The sequence below is a fragment of the Syngnathus acus genome, chromosome 15, assembly GCF_901709675.1.
Source record: "Syngnathus acus chromosome 15, fSynAcu1.2, whole genome shotgun sequence".
Lineage (NCBI taxonomy): Eukaryota > Metazoa > Chordata > Actinopteri > Syngnathiformes > Syngnathidae > Syngnathus > Syngnathus acus.
In genome coordinates, this window is record NC_051100.1 from 1160525 (window position 1) to 1181991 (window position 21467).

At 42.4% G+C, this 21467-nt stretch overlaps 3 protein-coding genes across 4 annotated transcripts; 2 read left to right on the forward strand and 1 right to left on the reverse strand.

Moving 5' to 3' along the window:
• Positions 1-4398: 4398 nt before the first annotated feature.
• Positions 4399-18014, forward strand: LOC119134486 (L-threonine ammonia-lyase). Of its 2 annotated transcripts, XM_037271180.1 has the most exons (12): positions 4399-5837; positions 8008-8347; positions 8423-8539; positions 8643-8884; positions 8981-9146; positions 9741-9840; positions 9930-10005; positions 10694-10819; positions 11603-11770; positions 11920-11977; positions 12618-12678; positions 17074-18014. In XM_037271180.1, exons 1-12 carry the CDS (start codon positions 5722-5724, stop codon positions 17223-17225), a joined length of 1722 nt encoding a protein of 573 aa, XP_037127075.1. In that variant the 5' UTR covers positions 4399-5721; the 3' UTR covers positions 17226-18014. The 2 variants fall into 2 exon arrangements, with proteins under 2 accessions (XP_037127075.1, XP_037127076.1); XM_037271181.1 differs by lacking the exon at positions 17074-18014 and having other exon boundaries at positions 5124-5837; positions 12618-12724.
• tmem254 (transmembrane protein 254) lies at positions 13479-16196 on the reverse strand. Its single transcript, XM_037271184.1, has 4 exons — positions 16046-16196; positions 14535-14638; positions 14135-14194; positions 13479-14070 (listed from the first exon to the last, which is right to left on the reverse strand). Exons 1-4 carry the CDS (start codon positions 16130-16132, stop codon positions 13953-13955), a joined length of 369 nt encoding a protein of 122 aa, XP_037127079.1. The 5' UTR covers positions 16133-16196; the 3' UTR covers positions 13479-13952.
• Positions 18015-19134: 1120 nt separating the features above from the next.
• On the forward strand, positions 19135-20943 carry LOC119134611 (double homeobox protein 4C-like). The gene is made up of 3 exons (XM_037271438.1): positions 19135-19159; positions 19202-19413; positions 19962-20943. Exons 1-3 carry the CDS (start codon positions 19135-19137, stop codon positions 20667-20669), a joined length of 945 nt encoding a protein of 314 aa, XP_037127333.1. The 3' UTR covers positions 20670-20943.
• Positions 20944-21467: the final 524 nt, after the last annotated feature.

Genomic DNA, 21467 nt, shown 5'->3' on the forward strand with positions numbered 1-21467 from the left:
CGCCAAAAAAGCAAAACATTCAAGTTATGTAATCCTTTGATGCTTTCTAAACTGAGCTCGTGCATCCATGTCTTGTAAAAATCTTTGAATTTTGAGGTTGGACTCAAATGTTGTCTCTTTAAAATACTGACCTTAGTCCCCACACTGTTTAATTAGCATGATTGGGTTATTAAAATGAATGAATGCGAAATCAAATGTAGCATCACCCAAGTCTGTCATATACAGTCTATTTTTTTTCCCATTTCTTATTTTTTATTATGCATGCGGAGTACAGGATAAGCCTGATTTTGCCAAAGCCTGGAGCTTGAGCTTTCACGGCTGATTTGTGCATGCACAAGCTATTGATAATAGCATACCTCGATTTTCACACCATTGTTGACTCGGAGTGCAACTGGCCTGCCTCTTTCAACTGTATTGAATTGGGTGTTATATGGACGGCGTGATATTAATGTCATGTATGAATTAGCATCTGGGATCCTGTTAGTTGTCTTGATAGTTTTAATGTTCCTACGGCAGTGAGAATGTTCTGGTGTTTTTTTTTCCCCGACAGTTGATGACTTGTCATTACGGTGAATACAATTGGACAGTAAACATTTGTTTCCAAGTTGTACGAAATGAAAGAAAGCAAAGCGCTAAACGTAAATCCACTTGTATTACAGTGAACCCCAATGATCTGAAATCTGCCATTCGAGTGAGATCATCTAAAAAAAAATGATTTGGTATCATTGATTTCATGTCTACCATGCGCTTTTAGCAAATTCAAACACATTGTGAATGCATTTGAATACAATTTGTACGTCGAATGTTTGGGGGGGGAAATACTGTACAGTATTGAAAAGTGCTGCATGCTGTCAATACCTCGAGAGGGCAGTAATGTTTGTAGTTCCATAGCCAGGTAGGTTGAGTGTCAATTCCGAACTTCTTCAAACAACTGCTGTAACAAGCGTCCTTCATAAAGCATATCAAGGAGGTTTATTTTCTCCTGTATGGTCAGGATCTTCCTCTCCAAAATGTTGTCAGATGATGCCATCGTAGAGCTAAAAAGTATCCTATCCCAGAACGAGCGACGTTACCAGCAGCCAATCCGAGCCGAAAATCCAGTGATATTGCTTCGTACGCAGTACATATTTTTTGAATTGCAATATATTTCTTTTCAACACAGTACAGAAAAAACCTGACAGTACTACACAAAAACAGCACACTTGTCAAACTGTGCCATCGGAATGGTTTCGAGTTGTTACTCTAGCGTTCAATGACGACATATTCCATGTTTTAATGTTCAAGGCTCATACACTCGCTGGGTGAGTGAGTGGAAGAAGGGGTTCCAAAAAAGGAAGAAAATATTCCATATTTGGGCAAATTGATTGAAACGGTGTGCACATCATTTCAAATCCAGTCTGTGTGCATTCTGCTGTATGCCAATTATTGCTCAATGAAGAACTGTTTTGATGATTGTAGCTTTGAATGCCAGTCCCTTTGTTTTTTTTGATAGCAGTGATCATTCCCAGCTGGACATTGCTTGCTCACTTTACTGGCGTGTTCCTCAAGTGGTAGTTTGGATGCTCTTTGGTGTTTTTAAAGCGCTCTGTGCTTGTTTTTGAGCAGCAAAGCATGTCTCCTAATCAGCAGTGGTCCAGTGGATGCCCTCAAGGAATGCAAAAGTGTCGATGTTTGAACTGTCCGTTACACTTTGAAAGTCGCTGCCCTGTTACCATTCAATTCGGACGATGCAATTTATGTTTCTCCTTTCTTCCATATGATCCTACAATGCATCATTTTGCGCAGTGGGATTTTTATGAGGGGATTTGATGAAAAAGCCTTGTTCTGTAAACTGCTTTTGTGTTCTAAACATGCTGCTTTCATAAAGAAATAAAACTCCTTTCCAGAAGGTGTCATTGGGCTGTTTTTGTCTTGTGAAGCAATTCGCTGGTGAGTCAGTCAACTGGTGATATCATATGCAATACTGCAAAATCCCTCTCATTTAGGAGTTGACGTTCACCGGGTCTTCCAGAATGTCCACAGGTGTTCCTGTATTGTCCAGTCGGGGGCGCCACTTTGGATCTTCGATGGCCTCCAGGAGAGCTGCCAGCTCAACCTCCAACTTGCCAACCGTGTCCTCCACTTTCTGCAAAATACAGACGGTATGTTTGTGTCCTTAGAGACTAAATAATACATTAATAAGCTGTAGTATGAATAATGGAATCATCAGTCATGAATTATACAATACTTTGATTTGTATGAATTATACAGTTGCCCAAAGCAGTTACTAAGGGAAGGTCAGAGGAAGTATACAACTTCTTGATGAGTTTTTGAGACTGACAGTAATAAATCACCTTCTCCACTTCATCCAAGCGATTATGACGACTTGCGTGTTCCTGACACGCGCTCGAAGACACGGCTCGAGGCGACCGCTCGGCATCCACCTCTGAAAGTGCGCACGTGAGTAAAGTCGCACTGTAAAGCAGACACAAAACTCACACAAACTGATGTTCAAAATTTTCGGAGAAGTCGAAGAAATCCGTCAAGTCCTGAATTAGCAAAGCGGCCCCAGGCCATCACATCGATTGAAGTTTTGTCTTATCCGTCCAGAGAATAGTCTCCAAAAAGTCTTGCAAATCAGTCCGTTTTCAATTTGCTGCTTCTCAATAGAGTCAACAAAATACAAATATGCTCTCTTAGAGATGACAATGGGAGTCTCTTTTTCATTGCGGCTTGGATGAAACTTCAGCGCCCCGCTGACGCCAAACTGCCTTTTCTGATATCGAACGTCGAGGCACTGAGAATTACTCTCGCCTCCATCATTACATTGGTACTAGGCAGCTTGCCTGCTGTGGCCCACCAGACAAGAGAGGCTGAAAAACGGAGACACTCACTTATTGCTCACTTGTGGAAAACTGATTTCCTATTCACATCCAACTGGCAGTGGACCGAGAGGAAGGAGGCCAACATATCGAGATTGCTTTCTAAAAAACAAGCCCAAAACATGCTTTTCCTGAAATAGAGGCGTAACGCTTCTTATGCTCATTGTCATTATTTTCACCTTGAATCGCATCTGCTGTGGCAAATTCATCGAGGTAATCATTTCTATAACATAAGTTAGTGACAGAAATGAGATCTTTTCCTTTGGGTCAGGCGGTACAATTAGATGTGAGCTTGGCAAAGTAGACGCTTTTTGGAACAAAACATGCTGCTGGGCCTCCAATTGAAAAACAACAGCACCCCTTCCCCAAACCACAGCTGTGTTTTTACATCAGCCAGCGTGTTTGTGGGATCAGCGTGCACACATGCAATTTGGAAGTGAGCCACTGAGAGCAACATGCTGATATTCAAGATGAGTGAAAATGTGCACTTTGCTGCAAAGTAGCTGACGAGTTATGTTGCCATAGCTAGCTGTTTCCAAAGATGCATTCATTCCTGTTTGCCTTGGCCGATGCTAGATGAAGAGCTGCTGTTTTTTTACTGCCAGAAAAATCCCATAAGATGCACACAAATACTGTCAGAGGAAACGAAGCAAACGGACGTGGTGATGTAACGTAGTGACTGTGCCAGAAGGTAAAGGTCAATAAGCTTGTGTGCGTACGTCACGTTCCTGCCTGCAAGCGCAGAGGAATTCACTTCACTGCAAAATTGAGAATTTGGTGCACCAGGTTGTCTTGATCTCACGTTCCGTACAGCCGACCGACCATTCTTGCCGTATGAAGTCATCGGAGTGCACGCACCAAACGCGTCAAGTACTTTCCCCATTTAATTGTGCTTTACTCAAACAAAGCAACGACATCTGATCAGAACTAAAAAAAGACTTGTCTTTGTGCTCACACTCAATTTGATTGGATGAAACTACAGCTGGAATGAATTACAACCATATGTTCCTCGACCTACATGGTGCGGTTCAGCTTCATACTTCACATACGTATATCTCTGTAAAAGTCACAAATGTCACACCAATGTGTCGCTCCATAAAAAGAAATCTCAACCTCTGCTCCTTTCCTTACCTGCCACGGTGTAGCCAATCAAGAGGATGATGAGTCCAATTGTGAAGGTGAAGGGGTGGACCATGGTGTCTTTTAAAAAGAGCAAGGTGAGCAATTAGTTTGGAGTGCAATGCTTCCTCTATCCCACTTTGCTGTTTCCTCTGGAGTGGTTGCGCCCAGATTCTTAATGAAAACATGGAATGCAGAGCAGAAAGCTCCGTTTCTGGGAAGGGGTGGGATGTTTGGACTCGGGAGGGAAGGGGGTGGGGGCGAGCCATCTCAGTCAAACTAAACACCAATACACTTACAATGAATTCATAGTTGATCAACCCACACTGTTGGTTTGGTGGTGCTTTTTGATTGGACTTTACCGGTTTGTTTCCTTCTTAGAGAATAAAATCTTTAGGCCGCTAGTCTTTTTCTCCGAAATTCTCTGTTTCCAGCAGGAGCGCAGTGAAATCCAATCAGTTCGTCCTCTATATGTAGTTGTGTTGATTGCTTCCTTTTAGCCAGCTTTCTTGGTTGGCACATGTGCAAGCGCACACAACCTGGTTGCTGTCAGCGTGGTTATCTTCTTTAAGCCAGACTGTCTTCATCCTCATGTTCTGCTCACTTGTCTGCCCTCTTAAGCAGATCTACAGGTTAAGTAGCAGAAACTGAAAAGTGGAGGAAAAGTGAGAGTGTGACACGAGTCAGGCTGTGATGTAGCAATAGAATGAAAGTTCAAGGAAATATGCACGCAAAGAGAGAAGGTGACGGCACCTGGTTGCGCTCATGTGTCATGTGACACACTGCTGGAGGCGGGGTCACCTTCTCCGTCGTCTATTTCGGTGCATTTTTCCACTTGTGTCATCATGACAAAACATCACACCCACTGGGAAGGACATAGTGTTACAGTTCAATGCTCGGTCTTGTGTTTGGGGGGGAAGATTAAGAAAAGGATTACCTGGAAGTGTGGGTCATACTAGAGGTTGCTTCAAGTTAACTGGGGTTTAACGGGAGGATAACGTAATCTGTGAGGACGGTGAAAGTGCCCGTCTGGTTTCCGTACACGGACGGAGCCCAATGCAATGGATAGCTTGCGTGCTCTGGTGACAACAATGGTTTCAACTGTAGGCTTGGATAGATTGAAGTATGTCTGAGATCTGTTCCGAATCATTTCCCCATTTGGTTTGGCTCCATCGTTCAAAACTGGAATCCATCCAGGCTGAAGCGGGGTAGGATTGACTGTGTGCAGTTTTTGTTCTTTATGTGGAGAAAGTGCACTAGATGATATTTGAACCAAGCGCCAACATTCCAAAGCAGGGATCTGAAGTTGGCTCCACAAATGTTAAAACTAATTTGCACAGGCAGATACATTCATTGTTGGTGTAAGTTATTCATTTCTGATCCAGCCCCATTCATACTGGTCTCCCCTGTCTGGTTTAGCCTCTGGATCACTGCTCCTTAGATAAACCCTAAGTCTGCATCTATCCCCTTAGACCGTCTGATTTGGTCTACGTCACAGAACAGGGACGTAATCCCGGTCTGGGCTGAGAATAGAAAGTTGGGAGGGGCCAACTCACCGCAGAGACGCTCTCAAGTCACTGTACATGTGTCCCTTGATAATCCCTTCTTAAACAGCTTCTCAGCTGGGTACGAGTTTGGGAACTCAGGTTTACACCGTGGGAGCTGTACTGGGCGGTGTCGGACAGCTGAGGAGGATTCACGTACACGTACAGAACTCTTTGGATTCTCTTCTTCAACCAGGATGAACTTTGCTGCCCAGTTATTCTATTCGAGCTACTTGAGTGAGCGACTGGAACGATTGTTTTCCCCAAAGCCTGCACTTAAAGGCATGGAAGAAAAGGACCCTTTTTGGCAAAGGTGGGAAACATGTAGTGAGCCAGAGCCAACACAACATCAATCCAGTAGTGATGCGCTGTCTTTGTGACAAAAAGCAACCTCGACCTCAAAACAAAGACTTCAGGTGTTAGTCCAGTTCCTTCCTACCTCAGTCCCTCTTCCTGTTTGTTCCTCTAGCAAAACCCCCTCATACCCTTCAGAGCTCCCCTCGACCCTCATTAATCCTGTAGTATTGCCAAAAGTCCACCTCCAGTCTAAAACAAAGACTAGACTTCAAGTGTAAGCTCAGTTCCAGCCTCAGTCACTGGTCCTGTTTGTTCTTCACTTTTACACCTCTCGCTAAAAGATCTCCCTCATAGAGACACAACAATCAGCTTGTCTTCCAAAGATTTGACTGCTTCTGTCTCCAAAGTTCCACAGGATCTCCCCGAATCTTGCCCACATTCATCCCAGTCCCTAAGAGCACCAACCTCTTGTGTCTGCCTACCTTCTAATTCTTCAGTCCCTGTTTCATATCAAGAGAAGTTGCTTCCTTCCCTGGATTCCCCAGTAGACATTCTCCTTCGGTTAGCACTTTGTGTTCTTCTCCTCTTTGTTGCCAGGTCATGCCAACATTTTGTAAGAAAGCCTTCATGCCTGGTACCTATGTTTGGTTTTGGTTCTGACATGAACCCAATGTTATGTTAACTGCCCTCTCTGATCAGCCAAACAAGGTCATCACTGAACAATCATTTCATTAGCTGTTCATCATTACAGACAAGTTTTTACCCAACTCTGGTCTGTCAAGGTAGAAATTTCCCAAAATAATAACCACACATGCTAATGTTAGCTGTGCACCCTGTGTAAACAGAGCTCCCTCCATCCAGCCTTGGGCTTTTCCATTCACTGTTTTGTTTACAAGTCGAGCTTGTGGCTGAGTAATGGACTCTGATAAGTGGGGCAGAGGGCAATCATAGAGTTGATGACGGGAAAAGGTCAAAGAGTTGTGGTTTAAATAGAAGCAGCGCTGAATGAAATGCACTCAAGATGACTCACATGGTCAGCAGTCATGAAATACAACTAAAGCTCCCCAAAGATCAAGTGGAAATGAAATCATAGCACACTTTCTGACAAGCACAACCTCTGTGGATGTGTTCAAGTCATTGTCAGTGGACAGGCTCTCCAAAAACCCAAACCTTGCCATTAACCAAATGTGATCTTCTCTTCCGTCTAGGTGACGGGGTTAATCTCCAATGGCGATAAGCCTATTATTTTGTTTGTACTGTGTGAAAGGCCTCCTAACTAACCAGGCGGTGGCAAAAGCAGCTCCACCACTTTATTTGTTTAGGAAAGTTTTTTTTTTCGTTGTCATCAGATCATATGAAATGAAACTGTTGAAATGACTGTTCCGTTATATTGGAAAGCAATTTCCCAAGCTGCTATGAATCAAAGTGGCCTGTCTTTCGCCCCTAATTGCCACTTTAATCCTTAGTGTGAACCATGAAAAGTAAAAGTGGACAACTAATGAATCATAAATGAGTTCCTAGATGCAATCTGTCATAGTGAGTAGAAAATGTTGACATGAAAGGTGAATCCATTTATCTTGGACAGAAGTGGGTGTTCTCGTTCATATAGTTTTCAGGCATTAGGTGGTAATTGTTTCAAACTGCCACTTTGGGAATGTTCTGACGTTCACTTTCAAACATTTAATTGGCTGCGCTTTCATGTCTCAATGTCAGAGTTTTATTATCAGGCTTCTGAAAATGTACTTTAGTATTATCTTTAAAAATCCACTCTTGTCGCAGGATATTGAGCAAAAAAGACCTCAAACAGTACATCTGTTTGAAACTTAAAGTATTTTTATTATATATATATATATATATATATATATGGTGTCCAGATTGCATCATTTTTTCAATATCCAATCCATAATGCATCCCGCTTAGTCACGTTGTAGCCATCTGATGGACCAAATTGTTGACGGTAGACTTACCGAGGCCCCGATGTTTTGTGGGGGAGGTTTGGCGCAATTTGCAACGGAATTCCAGACTAATGTATGCTTTGCATTCAAAAAAAAAGATATATGTATATTGTCATTTGATTGTTCCCATCTTGGGTTTTAGCAAATCTTTTATTCTGTAGTCATTTATCTTCATATCATAGTCCAGATGTAAAAAAGCTCGCTAAAGATGTAAGGACTTGTACCTTCTAGAGAGGAGCTGCGTCTGGGCCCCGCAGAGCCAGAAGACCTTTACAAAGGAGCGCTCCTCAGCAATGGCACCGCCGTCGGCCGCAGACCCACCCTCATTGAACCAGAGAGGCTGAAGGACTTTGGTGAGGAGGAACTCCTCAATGGTGACGTGAAGGTCCGTGACACAAGAGTGCTGGCGGCGGTGGAAGCACCTGCAATGGCGCTAAAGGAGCCGCCGAAAACCAGACGCGTCAGCGAGTTCAGGATCGTCCCCAGACCGCCCATTCACTACCTGCGCTTTGAGGACATCAGTGCCGCTGCCTTCACTATCCAGACAGGAATACAGAAGACGCCCTGCACGGTAAACAAACACAATTTGCAACATTGTATTTTCCTTTGGCTTCATCAAATCCTCTCACTGTCCTGTGTTTCTCAGTACTCCCGGCTGTCCAAACAGTACGGGATGGAGATTTATCTGAAAAAGGAGCACCTGAACTACACGGGCTCAGTGAAGGAGAGAGGAGTGTTGTACCTGCTCTCCTCCCTCACACAGGTAAGACCATCCCTTCCTGTCTGGCAGGTCATAAGAATCTGCCTCGTCAGTCAGTCAGTCAGTCCATATTGACCACTGGATCCCTCCATGTCGATATTTTCAGGAGCAGCAGAAGAAGGGAGTGATCGTTGCCACCGACTGTAACTTCTCCATGGCTGTGGCCCACCACGCGGTGGAGCTGAAGATCCCCGTCTTCGCTATCATGCCGGCATGTTGTTCGTCGCCTCGTCTCAGGATCTACAGAGATTACGGCGCCATGGTCATCTCCTATGGCAGCACCGGTCACGACTCTCAGAACCACGCCCGCCACTTGGCCGAAGACAACGGATATCTCTACCTGGAAGAGTGAGTCATTTTATTTATGCTTGGAACTTGTTACAGACACATGGAGAAAAAGAAAGCTGAAAAGCTTAATTGAGGCAAGATTTTTGTGCTGTTCAGAGAGGAAAATTCCAGCTACCTGGCAGGACTTGGCACAGTAGGCCTGGAGATCTACGAGCAAGTGCCCAAGCTTGATGCGGTGCTGGTGCCCGCAGCTGGACAGTACGGTCTACTGGCGGGCACGGCGGCAGCCATCAAGCATCTCAACTCGCACATCCGTGTCATAGTAAGTTGACGCGCCGGAATGTATCAACTTTTCTAATCAATTGGTTCATTTCCATTTTCCACCGTGCATGAGGTCACATTAGACAAGTGGCGACTCACCTCCTCCATTTCTCTGGTGTGCATCCAAGGATGTTTTGGGCTTTTCTTGACAAGATGAATGTACTTGATGTTTCTTCCTGTTTCCTGTTTTTCCTGCTTCCCTTATCAGCCTCCTGCTAAAGGTCTGACACCTTGAGGTCTGTTTACACTGGAGGGAGAGGATGAGCCTCTTATTTTTCCTCTTCAATATACTATAATACAGTGTTCTGGCTTTAGCGAGTGCTTTACATTCTAACGCACAGACGGGGGGGGGGCTGCTTGAGTTGAACACGCATGGATGCTCTCACTCTTTTCCCGTGATCAAAGAATTAAAGATGTGCGAATAAAGCACCTTCCGGAGAACCCTGCTCAGTGTCTGTGTGTGCTGTGCATGCGAGGGCGGCCTGAAAAAACCTTTTTATACTTTGGAATATTTATTTGATGCGTTTGTGTGGTTGAGCGTGGAAAAAACGCTGCAGTGCACATAATAATTCAGCGTGTGGACTATCTTCAACAGGGAATAGAACCCGAAGCGTTCCCTTTGCTGCTGCAATCTCTAAAGACAGATGGCCCCGTCAACGACGTTCATTGCAAGCCGAACAGCAAGCTGTATGGAGGTAGTCGTGAATGAAATGCGGATCCCAGCTAGCTTGAATAATCCTTTGTGGTTCCTGTTTGCAAATGTTCATCTCCTGTCTGTTGTCAGATCTCGCGGGGTGCTCGCTCGGTATCAACACCTTCCATCTGGCAAAGAAACTAGTCGATAAAGTCATCTCTGTCAGGTAGTCCACAGCAAACCTTCAAGTTGTTGCTTAATGACTACAATAGAGTCATTACATTAAAAGATTTGTTTGTTGAATGATTTTTGCCTTTCCACAATGGAGTGAAATGAAATACTGATGTAATGCGGCTGCAGTGAAGCCCTGACAAAATATCTCCTGGGAGGAAGCTTGGCAGGAAATTGGAGATTTCAGCATGCCTGTAGGCTCCAAACTTCAGGCGGTCATTAACCGTTCAGGGTTTTTTTTTTTCTTCTTTTTTTTTTCTTCTTTTTTTTTTCTTCTTCAGATGGCAGACTGTAAAATGTCTTGATAAACCTTAGGGATTGATTTTTGTCATGCCATCTTCAATGACATGAAATAAATCATCTGAATTGAAGACATATTTTTCTTCCAGTATCTCTGCAGTGCGACCAAAAAATAAATCTTGTGTCGACCACAAAAAATAAATGATTCATATTCAACCAACAGATAGGTTTCTATTCCATTTTGGATTTGTTTGGTCAATTTTCTGGTTGGATTCTCTTAATCTCTTAATAATGATGATATCTGGCGATTTCTAAAAGGAAGAAAATCGAAAATGATGTAAAGAAAGGTTTGCATCTCTAAGATGCTCAAACTTATCTGCTGAATTTCTGTGATCTTGAACCTGAAGTGCCATGAATGAGTTGTGTTTATCCCCGGCCGGCAGTGAGGAGGATTCTTTGGTGGCAATGTTGAGGTTTCAAGAGTTTGAGCGTTCCACTGTGGACACAGAGGGAGCCATGGGATTGGCGGCCATCTTGGCTGGACAACTCAGCGAATTGAGAGGCAAAAGGTGCGTTTGATTGATTTATACATTAAGACTTTCAAATGGATCAGACGGAAGCGCTGGAGCGCTTCTGTCAGACGCTTCCCTCGGTGCTCGAGGAGGTATCGTGCTTATTTGCATGCAGAGATGATCATATTTGAGCGATTTTGCGTCGAGCTGCCGCACATTCCCCCGGAGCGGCCTCTGAAACGATGGGATGGCTTCAAATGATGATATATTTCTGTCACGCTGTGTGATGAATTGTAAACAAACTCTTGTGACTCACAGCCCACACGGATTGAATTGTGCTGACCTGTCATTGCTTTGAAAGTCTGTGAACATAATGTGAGTTATTTGGTTATTTAGTTTGTGAAAATTGTCCTTCTTGATGCTCATTTTAATAGGGCTGAATTTTCCGATTGATTTGATGACTCTGGCAATATGGTAGTGCGTGACTAGATATCAACAGAAATGAGAAAGAAATGTGTTGTTGCAAGCATGTATTTATGGACACTGCTTTATGACAAGAACATCCCACAAACCTTTCTCTTCAAGTTAGAAGCAGTGTCTAATAACATATTTTGACGACCTAAACAATAATAATGATTCATGATATTCCAAAATGACGCATGGTGATTAGGGAGTCCTAATCTGCCTCTGTGTGAACCTGAGTGTGGAAAAAACTGTACCCTTGACTTCTCTCGAGTTTTTTCATGATCTCTCTGTACACTCCTCAAAGGTTTTGCAGAGTTGTGCCTTTTCTCCTGACCACACAACCAAGGTGCTTGATGAGGCAATCTGTCTATGTAGGGTGGCAGTGGTGGTGAGCAGCGCTAACATGGATCTGGATCTGGTGAGGCAGTGTGTGGACCGAGCCCTGGTGCTGGAAGATCGTGTCAGCAAGTTCTCAGTACAGCTAGGGGAATGGCCGGGAGACATGGCCAAGCTGTTGGACGTCCTGTCCAGAGAAGACGTCAGGTGAGTCAACTGACACTTTCTTCATGATTGGAGAGTAAAGTCACCCCACCCAAAAAAAAAGGTCATTGAACTGACCCCACGCTATTTTTTTTATGCTGAATCCTTGAAATAATCATCCAATTTTAAGATTGTGCCGATACCTTCCTCAGGTTGTTGGACGTCAGCCATCGGAGGCATAGTGACAGGTCCAACCTCTTCAGGGCAAAGGTCAGCTGTCAAATATTCTTTGTCACCTTAGTTTTCTCCATCGTGGAAGAAAACAGCATTTGTTAAAAACAAAAAATGAAAAAATCATAGCCGTTTTCTTGGTTGCATTGCTTGCACTTTGTGTTTGTTCGACTTTGCTGTCCAATTAGATTTCAGCTTCTCTGTGTCGAGCTATTCTCCCCAGGGTCTTGAGAAACAGTAGTAATAGCCCGTGTCATTTCAACTGTACGCATATTAGCAATGGCTTTGTTCCTTGATCCAACTAGATTTGAAATAAGCCCTCACAAGCCAGCAGCATTGTTAGATCCTCCCATTGGTAAAACCTGTCCATCAGCCTCAACTTGCAACAAATGTACGTGGCAATCGGCGCACATTGAATTACTATCAGCCTCTCTGCTGACGGTGATGTATTGTATTTCAATATTTGATGATTTGGTCATGTTATGTATTATTATAGCATTGATTTGTAGTTTTGAATGAATCCAACATGCGTGATTTTGGAATATGTTGGGGGCTGTCGCATGGGAAGAAGACGCAATACACTATTGCTTTGTGATGTCTTGTCAATATATCATTTCCTCGGAGCGTAGTGGAATCAATAAGTGTCTGCTGTGTCAGTTGTATGCTTTTGCGTTGCCAGGTGGAGTGCGTGGTGGAAACCAGGGACAAGACCCAAAGCGCTCAGCTGCGGAAGACGCTGGGTGAGCGCTATCCGTCTATATGCTGGCTGGAGCGATGAGAAAAGATTCAAAAAAAGATTCATACTAATGATAAAATGACATCTATAACATATGTGGACTCAAATCACATTCAAACAATGGATGTTCCTAATATCTGTGTGAGCGCTGAAAAGCAACACAATTATAGATCAAATATTATTCATATCACGGGGTTCTGGAAAGCTCACGTAGTTTCCTCTCTAATGAGGGCCACAAAAGATGCTCCCCGATAGACTCCGTTTTAGTGACACTCACTGGAATTCCACTCAATATGAGCAGTGCTTGGATTCCATTGTGTTTATCTGCGTATGTACATACTATAAAGTACAATGAGTTGAGTGTATACAAATATTAAAATGCCTCTATTTGCAATTGTTAATTTTCAACTGCTGTAAATATGTTTCAGTATTATTTATACTGTGGTGTTAGGTAGGTAGTATAGTCAGTCACTCCAAGCAGAAATTCAAAAATACAGAATAAAGGTATGCTTAACCTGGTGGTGGTATGTGATACAGTAGACGTCCCATTTTCAGGGTTGCACTGTATGGAAAATTCTAGATGGCAGTACTGATATTAAAGTTCTAATATGAAGAGAATACAATAGAAATGTTTGTTGTTGTATCATAGAAAGAAGTGCAGGAAAAAAAAGAAAAGGACACGCTTAGCTTTTACCATTGTACGGTTATAATAATCTGGTTACGGTGGTGATTACATTTCAAATCTAAGATTTGTGCCTTGTACGTGAGGCACGAAGATGCCACAAGAAGCAGTCTTTTTCTATGTTCATGGTTTTGGCGCCTTCTTGTGGCCGTTTAGGGTAATGCAGCCCTACTACAATCCAGTCAAGCCACAAAATGGACACTGAAGTTCCTATGTCCATTTGCTGACCGACTTGGATATTAGCTGATAAAAGCAAGAATATTTCGGCAGAAACACACACCAAATCTATTTGTAAGAAGTTTTCATTTCAATTGTTAGCATTAAGAACATCAAGTGCAACATAGTTAAGTAGAACACAGCAACTGGAAGATGATTGTTATTCTTGGAATGGAAACACCATGAATGTATGAAAGCACCTGATAAAATTGTCTCAAAATACCTTTTCTATATAAAAGACTATTCAGAAAAAAATACAATAAGAGTAATCACAGCAATGCAGGATTCAAGTTGATCCACTTCACAGAATACTTCAATACTTGACCATTTTAAAAATGTCATGTTCCTTGGTTGTTCTCGTCTGGCTTTTTGAGGCCGCATCAGTGCTGTTTGCGCCGCTGCGGGTTGTATTTGATGAGCAGGCCGAGAGAGGCGAAGCCGAACACGAAGGTCTGGAGGAACCACAAGAACCTTGTGGGCGTGGTGATGCCTTTGTTGCTGAAACGTGAGATCGCATTTAGAATTTCATGACACTTACAGCGGCAGCATTATCTCCTCTTACCGGCAGACTTTCAAGGAGACCAGGGCCTCAACAACATGAATCGCCACGGTCGCCCACCACCTTAAAAATCATGTTGGATCAATAAGGCAAAAAATGATTATCAGAAGTGTGACGTGAAAAGCTGCCCATCACATGAGGCCAATTTGCCCCCTGCAAAAGCTGCCGTCTTGGCCGTCAGCCAACATGAAAGCAGAATCCTGGGCAAATCTATTGTGTGTATTGCCACATTAAGCCATCACGTGACAACGTATTGTGCCAGTGGGCGTGGTCATAATGACCCTTGAGGCATCAATGATCAAACACAATATGCCAGATTATCTTTTAAAACAGAAGCTTAATAGCAGCTAATGGCATTATCAGATGAGAAAGAGCTGCAAAATGACATCAAGCCGACTCTAACCCTTTGTACAAGACGCCCGCATGGTTGTCGACAAGATATCTGCAGAAGGTACCAAACGGGCCCAGGAGATGGTATGGTATTATTTCAGGCGCAAACACAATGCACTGCAACAGAAAGAAGTGCAGGTTGAGGTTCACATGGTAGTCATTTCAAAAAGCTCAACAAATTATGAACTATGTGACTCCCGAACTGTCAAATAAGAACTGTTATTTATCAACAAAGTGGAAAAGCCACAGAACATGTGATGCTCTTCGCTCTCCTAGGATTTCTGTTCTGACCCGTCAAAGCAACACTCGTCCGGTTTGTTCTATTTTACCACGCGATAAACAGCTTCGGTGTGGGTGTTGAGCATGACTGCATTGACTGAATGGAGAACAAAGTTCAAACCCTGTTTCAGACAGGCCACTGAAAATTGCATTTCATGCACCTCATCAGCTGGTGAAAAATCGAAATGATTAGTCATGGATATATGGTAAAAATGCACTCTTATTTTATAAACATCTTATTTATTATATGAAATAAATGATCTCCAGCATAGTTAGATCACCAAATGATTCCCGGGCGCGGCACCGCTGCTGCTCACTGCTCCCTTCGGGGATGGCTTAAATGCAGAGACAAATTTCACCACACCCAGATGTGTGTGTGACGATCATTGGGTCTTTACCGGTTTTATTTTCAATCCCTTTATTATAAAACAGGGTCTGCAATATCCCTCACAAAATAAGCAAAAATGTGGATCAGTGCTTTTCAAAGTAAAAGTAGATCTTTGCAAATGTATTATACTTGGACATTTAGCCTGCCAATCTTTTAATGCATTTGCACTTGTACTCAAGTCAAGTCAAGGGTGTGAGTACTTTTGCTACCTCTGGCATAATCAAGTTAAACATGTATCATTTTGGATTGGGTAAGTTGTTAAAGAGTGTGTTGATAACTACTTCTACTTTTCCGAAGAGTTGATTGATCCAGTGCAACCACATTTTTTTCAACACGACAACGTGCAACGTGGCAACAAGAAGGGGGCCAAATGTGCACTGTGCACTAAAGAACAGCAGAGCATTCCAAATAAACACTCGTGTCATGAATTTTAAACGAGGACGCACAATAGCCGACCGACCGGTCAATACTTGAAATAAGTCATGTTTTGAACGAGATTTGGCCAGACTTAAATGAAAGGCTCCCGTCTGACGTCCAAGTTTGGACTTTAGGCAAAATTTAACATCTGGTTTCTTTTGGACGCACGGTGAATTTGATAAGATAAAACATGTTAACAAATAAACAATGACAAAGGCCTCGGAAGCATTTTGCACCAAAAACTGTCATAAATGAAAAAGAAAAAAAAAATGAAAATAGACCTTCCAAAAAAAAAATATATATATATGTGATCGCTTGGCATGACGTTGTATGGTATCCTAGGGACCTTTAACGCAACACAAGCCAGTCGACCTGGAGTTGGCAAAAACGGCAAATAACGTTTTAATACTGATTTTACATGCTCAAGTAGTTTTACTTACACTAAAATACGCCAACCCGAAGGTGACGGAGACGATCCAAAAAAGACTGGTTCTTTTAAAATAGTCACTTCCATCACTTTTAGCCATTGCTACCGCTGCTGCTGTTGTTGTTTTGTGGTGCAACTGTCAAATACGTCCGTATAACACCCTCGGCTTTTATGCATTGCATTTAAATATGGACACGCAATTTACTGTACGTACACATACTACGGAGGAACACACTATACGATTAGAACTGCAACAGTGATTCATTCAAATGTTCATTTAAAGTTATTTTGTTTTCTGATTGCATCATATTAGGCATCCAATATAATAGCGCCACCTCGTGGTTGCGAAAATATCCCCTGCAGTGATTCAGGTTGACGTCAAAATACATCATTACAAATTTTACAAACCATTACAATAAATAGTTTACAAACATTCAATTCAAATAGCTAATTTTTTAAAATGATTTATCTCATTTCTTGTTAGATTGGTGCAAGTATGATAAATCAAATTGAATGGAAAATAGGAGTTTGCAAATAGTGTGGGACCGTTGAAATGTGTTGTATAACAGCCAATAAATGTTTGAATGATTTAGCATTTGTTAAATGCTCGGGGTGTAACCAGTGTCACATTACTATATTGAATCACTTGATCACTGTGTGTGTAAACTTAGCAAATACTTGAGGATAAGGCTCTTTCCTATGCTCATTTAAAGACAATCAGAAAATCATGGCAATAGTATTTTTTCATCATCAATAATATATTTGTTTATTTTGGGGAGAAAAATAACAACCAAATATTCCCACTAAATATTTTATATCTATTAATAACATAGTCAACAGCTCATTTTAATCAGAGATGGCTTAATGTGTCACTACAGGTTCATATTGGCATTAAAAACATATATTTATAATAATAAAAAAAAAAGGACTCAGGCCTTTATTTCAGGAAGGTGAAGGGAATACAGCATATCTAGCAGTGAGTTTTCAAGTATTTTGTGGGGCCACTAAACTGGGCAAAATGTGTCTTCTGATCTCTGATAGGATTTGGATGGACTCTGCAGCGAGTTGGTGGGACTTTGAGGAGCCATCTCCACTTGGAGCCATTGATTCTGGTAGTTACTCAGATAAAGATTAAAGATTGCCTTGGTTTGTTTAGGCACTGTGGGTCACCTTCACACTGCACTGTTTTCTAATACTTGTGCAAATACAACTTTGACCTTTCGCATTGTGTGCTTTTTCTGCATGTTTGAATGCATGTCTTTTATGTTCTAATGCTCTCTTCATGCTTCCCACTCAACAATATGTCGACAACATGCACCAAGTTTGAAGAATGACAATAATCATTTTCTGGTAGCTCAGCACATTCAGGTAGGTTTGTGAAATGGGGGCTAAAGGTCAAAGCATTTGCACACAACCTGGCCAAGGCCTGGACACGTTTAGCCTCTTGACAAGCTTGCCACTCAATTGGATGCGCTTCTTGAGTTTAAAAAGGCTGCACGGACGAAGGGCCAGCGAAGCAACCAGTTAATCATTGAATAATGAGCCACCTTTGTCTTTCCTCTTGTGATAGCAGCAAGCTCTTTTGCATATGAAAGGAAAACAGTAGTAACCACTGATAGGCTTTAGATCACATTGTTCCTTTTGCCATATTTATAAAAAAAGAATTATTGGTGATTGACATGCAGCAATAACAATTGTCACATGACTGTCAGGAGCTATATCGGGAATTAGGGGACTGCTTTGATGTACACGTGCAAATGGATGCAAATGTGCTATGATGTAACCCCATGTGAAGTGATATGCTGAGTATAGTAGATGACCTGAAGCCTGTTCCCAAATGACAGGATAAACTAAGATAATGAGTGTTCAAATGTTTACCACTGCTACTCTTACCACTGAAAATAATCCTAATCATGCTAATATCAAAAACACTAGCTTTGATGACTACTAATACAATTTCACAGATTGTTTTTAAACATTAATTCTGATTTTTTATTTTATTTTATGCAGCCATCCTCAGCAGTAAAAAAAAAGAAAAAAAAATTGTCCATAATTATTCTGATAATGTCATTGTTTTCTTGTTCACCTGTGTTCTAGGTTTGATCCTATGATATTCACAAGCTGAGCTGTAAATTGGTTGAGCCCTCAACACGCAAGGTGTCATTTTCTGTCAAGAGTAATTGGCAAAATGTTCATGAAAAATAATGAAGTTAGCAAATTAATTATGAGGATAATATCCACTTTTTACTGCTGTCACTTTTGTATCATTTGCACAATTTGAAGTGACAACCTGCAATTTACCTTGCCTTTACTTTAACCTGTACCTAAATTCTTTGCTAAATATTACGAACGTAAGCAGACAAACTGACATAAAACAAATGAAATACTCATCATTCATAAGAATGAATTCTCAAAATTAGATCACATTTTCATCAAAACACAAAAGTGCGTTGCACGTATATTTTCCGATCTGTTCAGAGCATCCAAAAAAAAAGAAAGGCAACAGCTGCAAGGAGTACTACACTTGTTTAGTGGTATCGACGAGGCTATCTTTCAAACTTCTTTTATGTCACATTTGCTAATGGCCTTGAAAACACTTGGATAAAGATGGAGCGATAACGATGGGGGTGGGGGTGGCGGTCACACTTCTTCTGCTGACCACAAAGAATAAACCCCACCCCAACACTGTGTCGCTGCTTTACCAAGTCCTCAGCTGATCAATATATAAGGTATCCTGACATAAGCTGTGGACACACAGCCAAGGAACACACAAGCACACTGACCTCTGTCACATCAGACGGCCGTTAGAAATCCATTCAAGCCCTGCCATGTGGAAGGACTCAAAGAACGGTAAGCGCAAAGACAGTACATTGGGTTCGTTTTGGCCCATTTGTTTGGAAATGATTCAGAAAGCAGAGATGAGTTTACAGGCCTAAAATGAAAGCGTTTTGAATTACAACAGCTGATCAATAAGGATGAGGGCCAGGTAGACAATATGTTGAATTGTTTGCTGCCGTCATTCACTTCTTTCTGCTGACATTTCACTGAATCCACCTTTTACAATTTACCATTTTTTTATGATTGCCACAGTTTTTCACAACGATGTGTAAATATCAGACACGTGAAGGTATGTCTTGAATCTTGTCCGTTTTTTTGGATTTCACCTCAGATGACGCCAGAGCCACGGCCTCCAGCGGCGCCTCCAGCGGCGCCTCCACCGGCGGCTCCTCGTCTCGCAGCGCCAGTCGCAGGAAGAGGACCAGCTTCTCCAAAGAGCACGTGGAGCTCCTGCGAGTCACTTTTCAGACCGACCCATATCCCGGCATCAGCCTCAGAGAGAGCTTGTCTCAGACCACGGGCCTTCCCGAGTCCCGCATCCAGGTAAAGCTTTCATTCTGCAACAAAGATTTTGATTAAGAATTGACTGATCAATTCTGTTTTTCAAAAATGTCTGAAGCACTGAAGTTAGCTTGAAATAAGGATTTTGAGTTGGGAATGTGATTCTTCCCCGGAAACTGTTGCCATTACACACTGCTTCATAATAAATCAAGTAGATTCCGGTTTTTTACTGTGACAATGAAAAATCCAATAAAAACCATAAAAGTTTCACGACCCAAAGTTTGTGAATGCCGATTGAAAATGTGTACAGATGGCATGAAGCACCTACACATGTTGTAATATATATTCTTATCACCGGAAGGCCTGTTTTCAAATTGCTATCACTTCATTTCCTTCAAGAAAATAGGACTCAGGCACTTCTTATCAGGAATTTGTTTGAGGTTCAAGACGGCGCAGCGCCCCGAACAGCTGACGGCCCCTTGATCGGAACACTCCCCGCTTCTAGAAAATGATTAACCGAGCAGAATGCCTTTGATTATCTGTCGGGGCTTTGTTTTTTTCCGACGTAACCTCCTGTTTTTCTGTCCCAGGTGTGGTTTCAGAACAGGAGAGCCCGAACGCTAAAGTGCAAAGGGGCCAAGAAGGCCCTGTGGCAGTCTGATAGTCCAATCCAAAATAGTCCAGCTCCATCTCAGAGTGGCCAAGTCTCTATGGGGCGACAGGCCCCCGCGCCATCCTACCCTACTCGGGTGAAGGAAGAGATGGACCAATCGTGCTTTTATGGACAGTGTCCTCCAATGTACCCCAATGTTATTGAGGAGTATCAACATGACTCTATGCACGGTCTTCATCAGAGCACACCGCTAGGCAACGGCTCCAGCCCGCACCTGAGAAGCTACTGGTCCCAGGCCAGCACCCGAATGGACCCCATGACCCCACTATGGTCTCCAGCGGAGGGGCGCAGCTACAATTTAAGCGCCGTCGCCTTTATGTGCCCAGAACAAAACAACTACTCGGCCCGTGCCGGCTCTCAATCTGTCAGCCCCGATACCCCTGACTCGGGTTACTGGGATGCCAACCTTGACAAAAGCCCCTCGGCGGAGAGTCGCTACTCACAGCTGGAAAACTCGTGGAGTGCCGGAGAGGGTTGCAGAGGGTCCGGAGTTCCGACAGGGAACCAGCACGCTCCCTTGCCGGAGTTGTCCCTGCAGGAGATCCTCGGGGAGCTGGATGAGGACTGGCTGGGGGGAGAAGGATTGGACAGCCACGGTACTCATGAGAAAATGACTCTGTGTTGATCACACTAAGTGAATATTTCACAAGAATCACAAATCATACTTTTTTTCTGTTGTGTGTTGCTTCCGAGGCATGTAAGTAGAAAAAAATCGGATACTTAGTGTTACACATGGTCACACTGCATGTTAACACGATTGTATTTATTGATTCAGCCTCTATTTATTACCTATATTTATGTTTTTCTGCACTTTTATATGAATAAATCATTTAAAGTCACAGCACGTTTTTTCAATTGATGTATTTATGGAAATACAGTATAATACATGCAACATGCTGATAGCATTCGGCGAGACGCTCAGAGGAGCGTTTGAATCTAGGGCAGGGGTGCCAAACATTTGTGAAAATGAATTCACCTTCAATATGACAAGTCAAGTCCAAAATGTCTCTCATGTTTGTATTACAACTTAGATTCTTTTACCATTTACATGTTCATATCTATTTCTGGATCGAATTGAAATGCCCTTGGCATTGCCAGTGACTAATGTAAGGAATGAAACTTGATGAATTGTCAAACTAGTGAATATTAAAATCAAAATAAACAAAAGAAATAAAGGGTTTGAGCATTGGAGGGAAAAAAAAAACCCAGATGAAATCTGTGTATGTATAAAATAAAAGTTGACAAAGAACCACTAGATGGTGCCTGCCTGTTAGTAGGACCCAAATTTGTATGGTTGCTTTTTTCTATAGGGAAATCTTTATGCCTTTTGCATAATGACATGGCTATTTATGAGCTTCCATCTGAAGATGGCATCATGTTAGTCGATCAAAATATATTACTGGCATAAGCTAATTCGATTCGC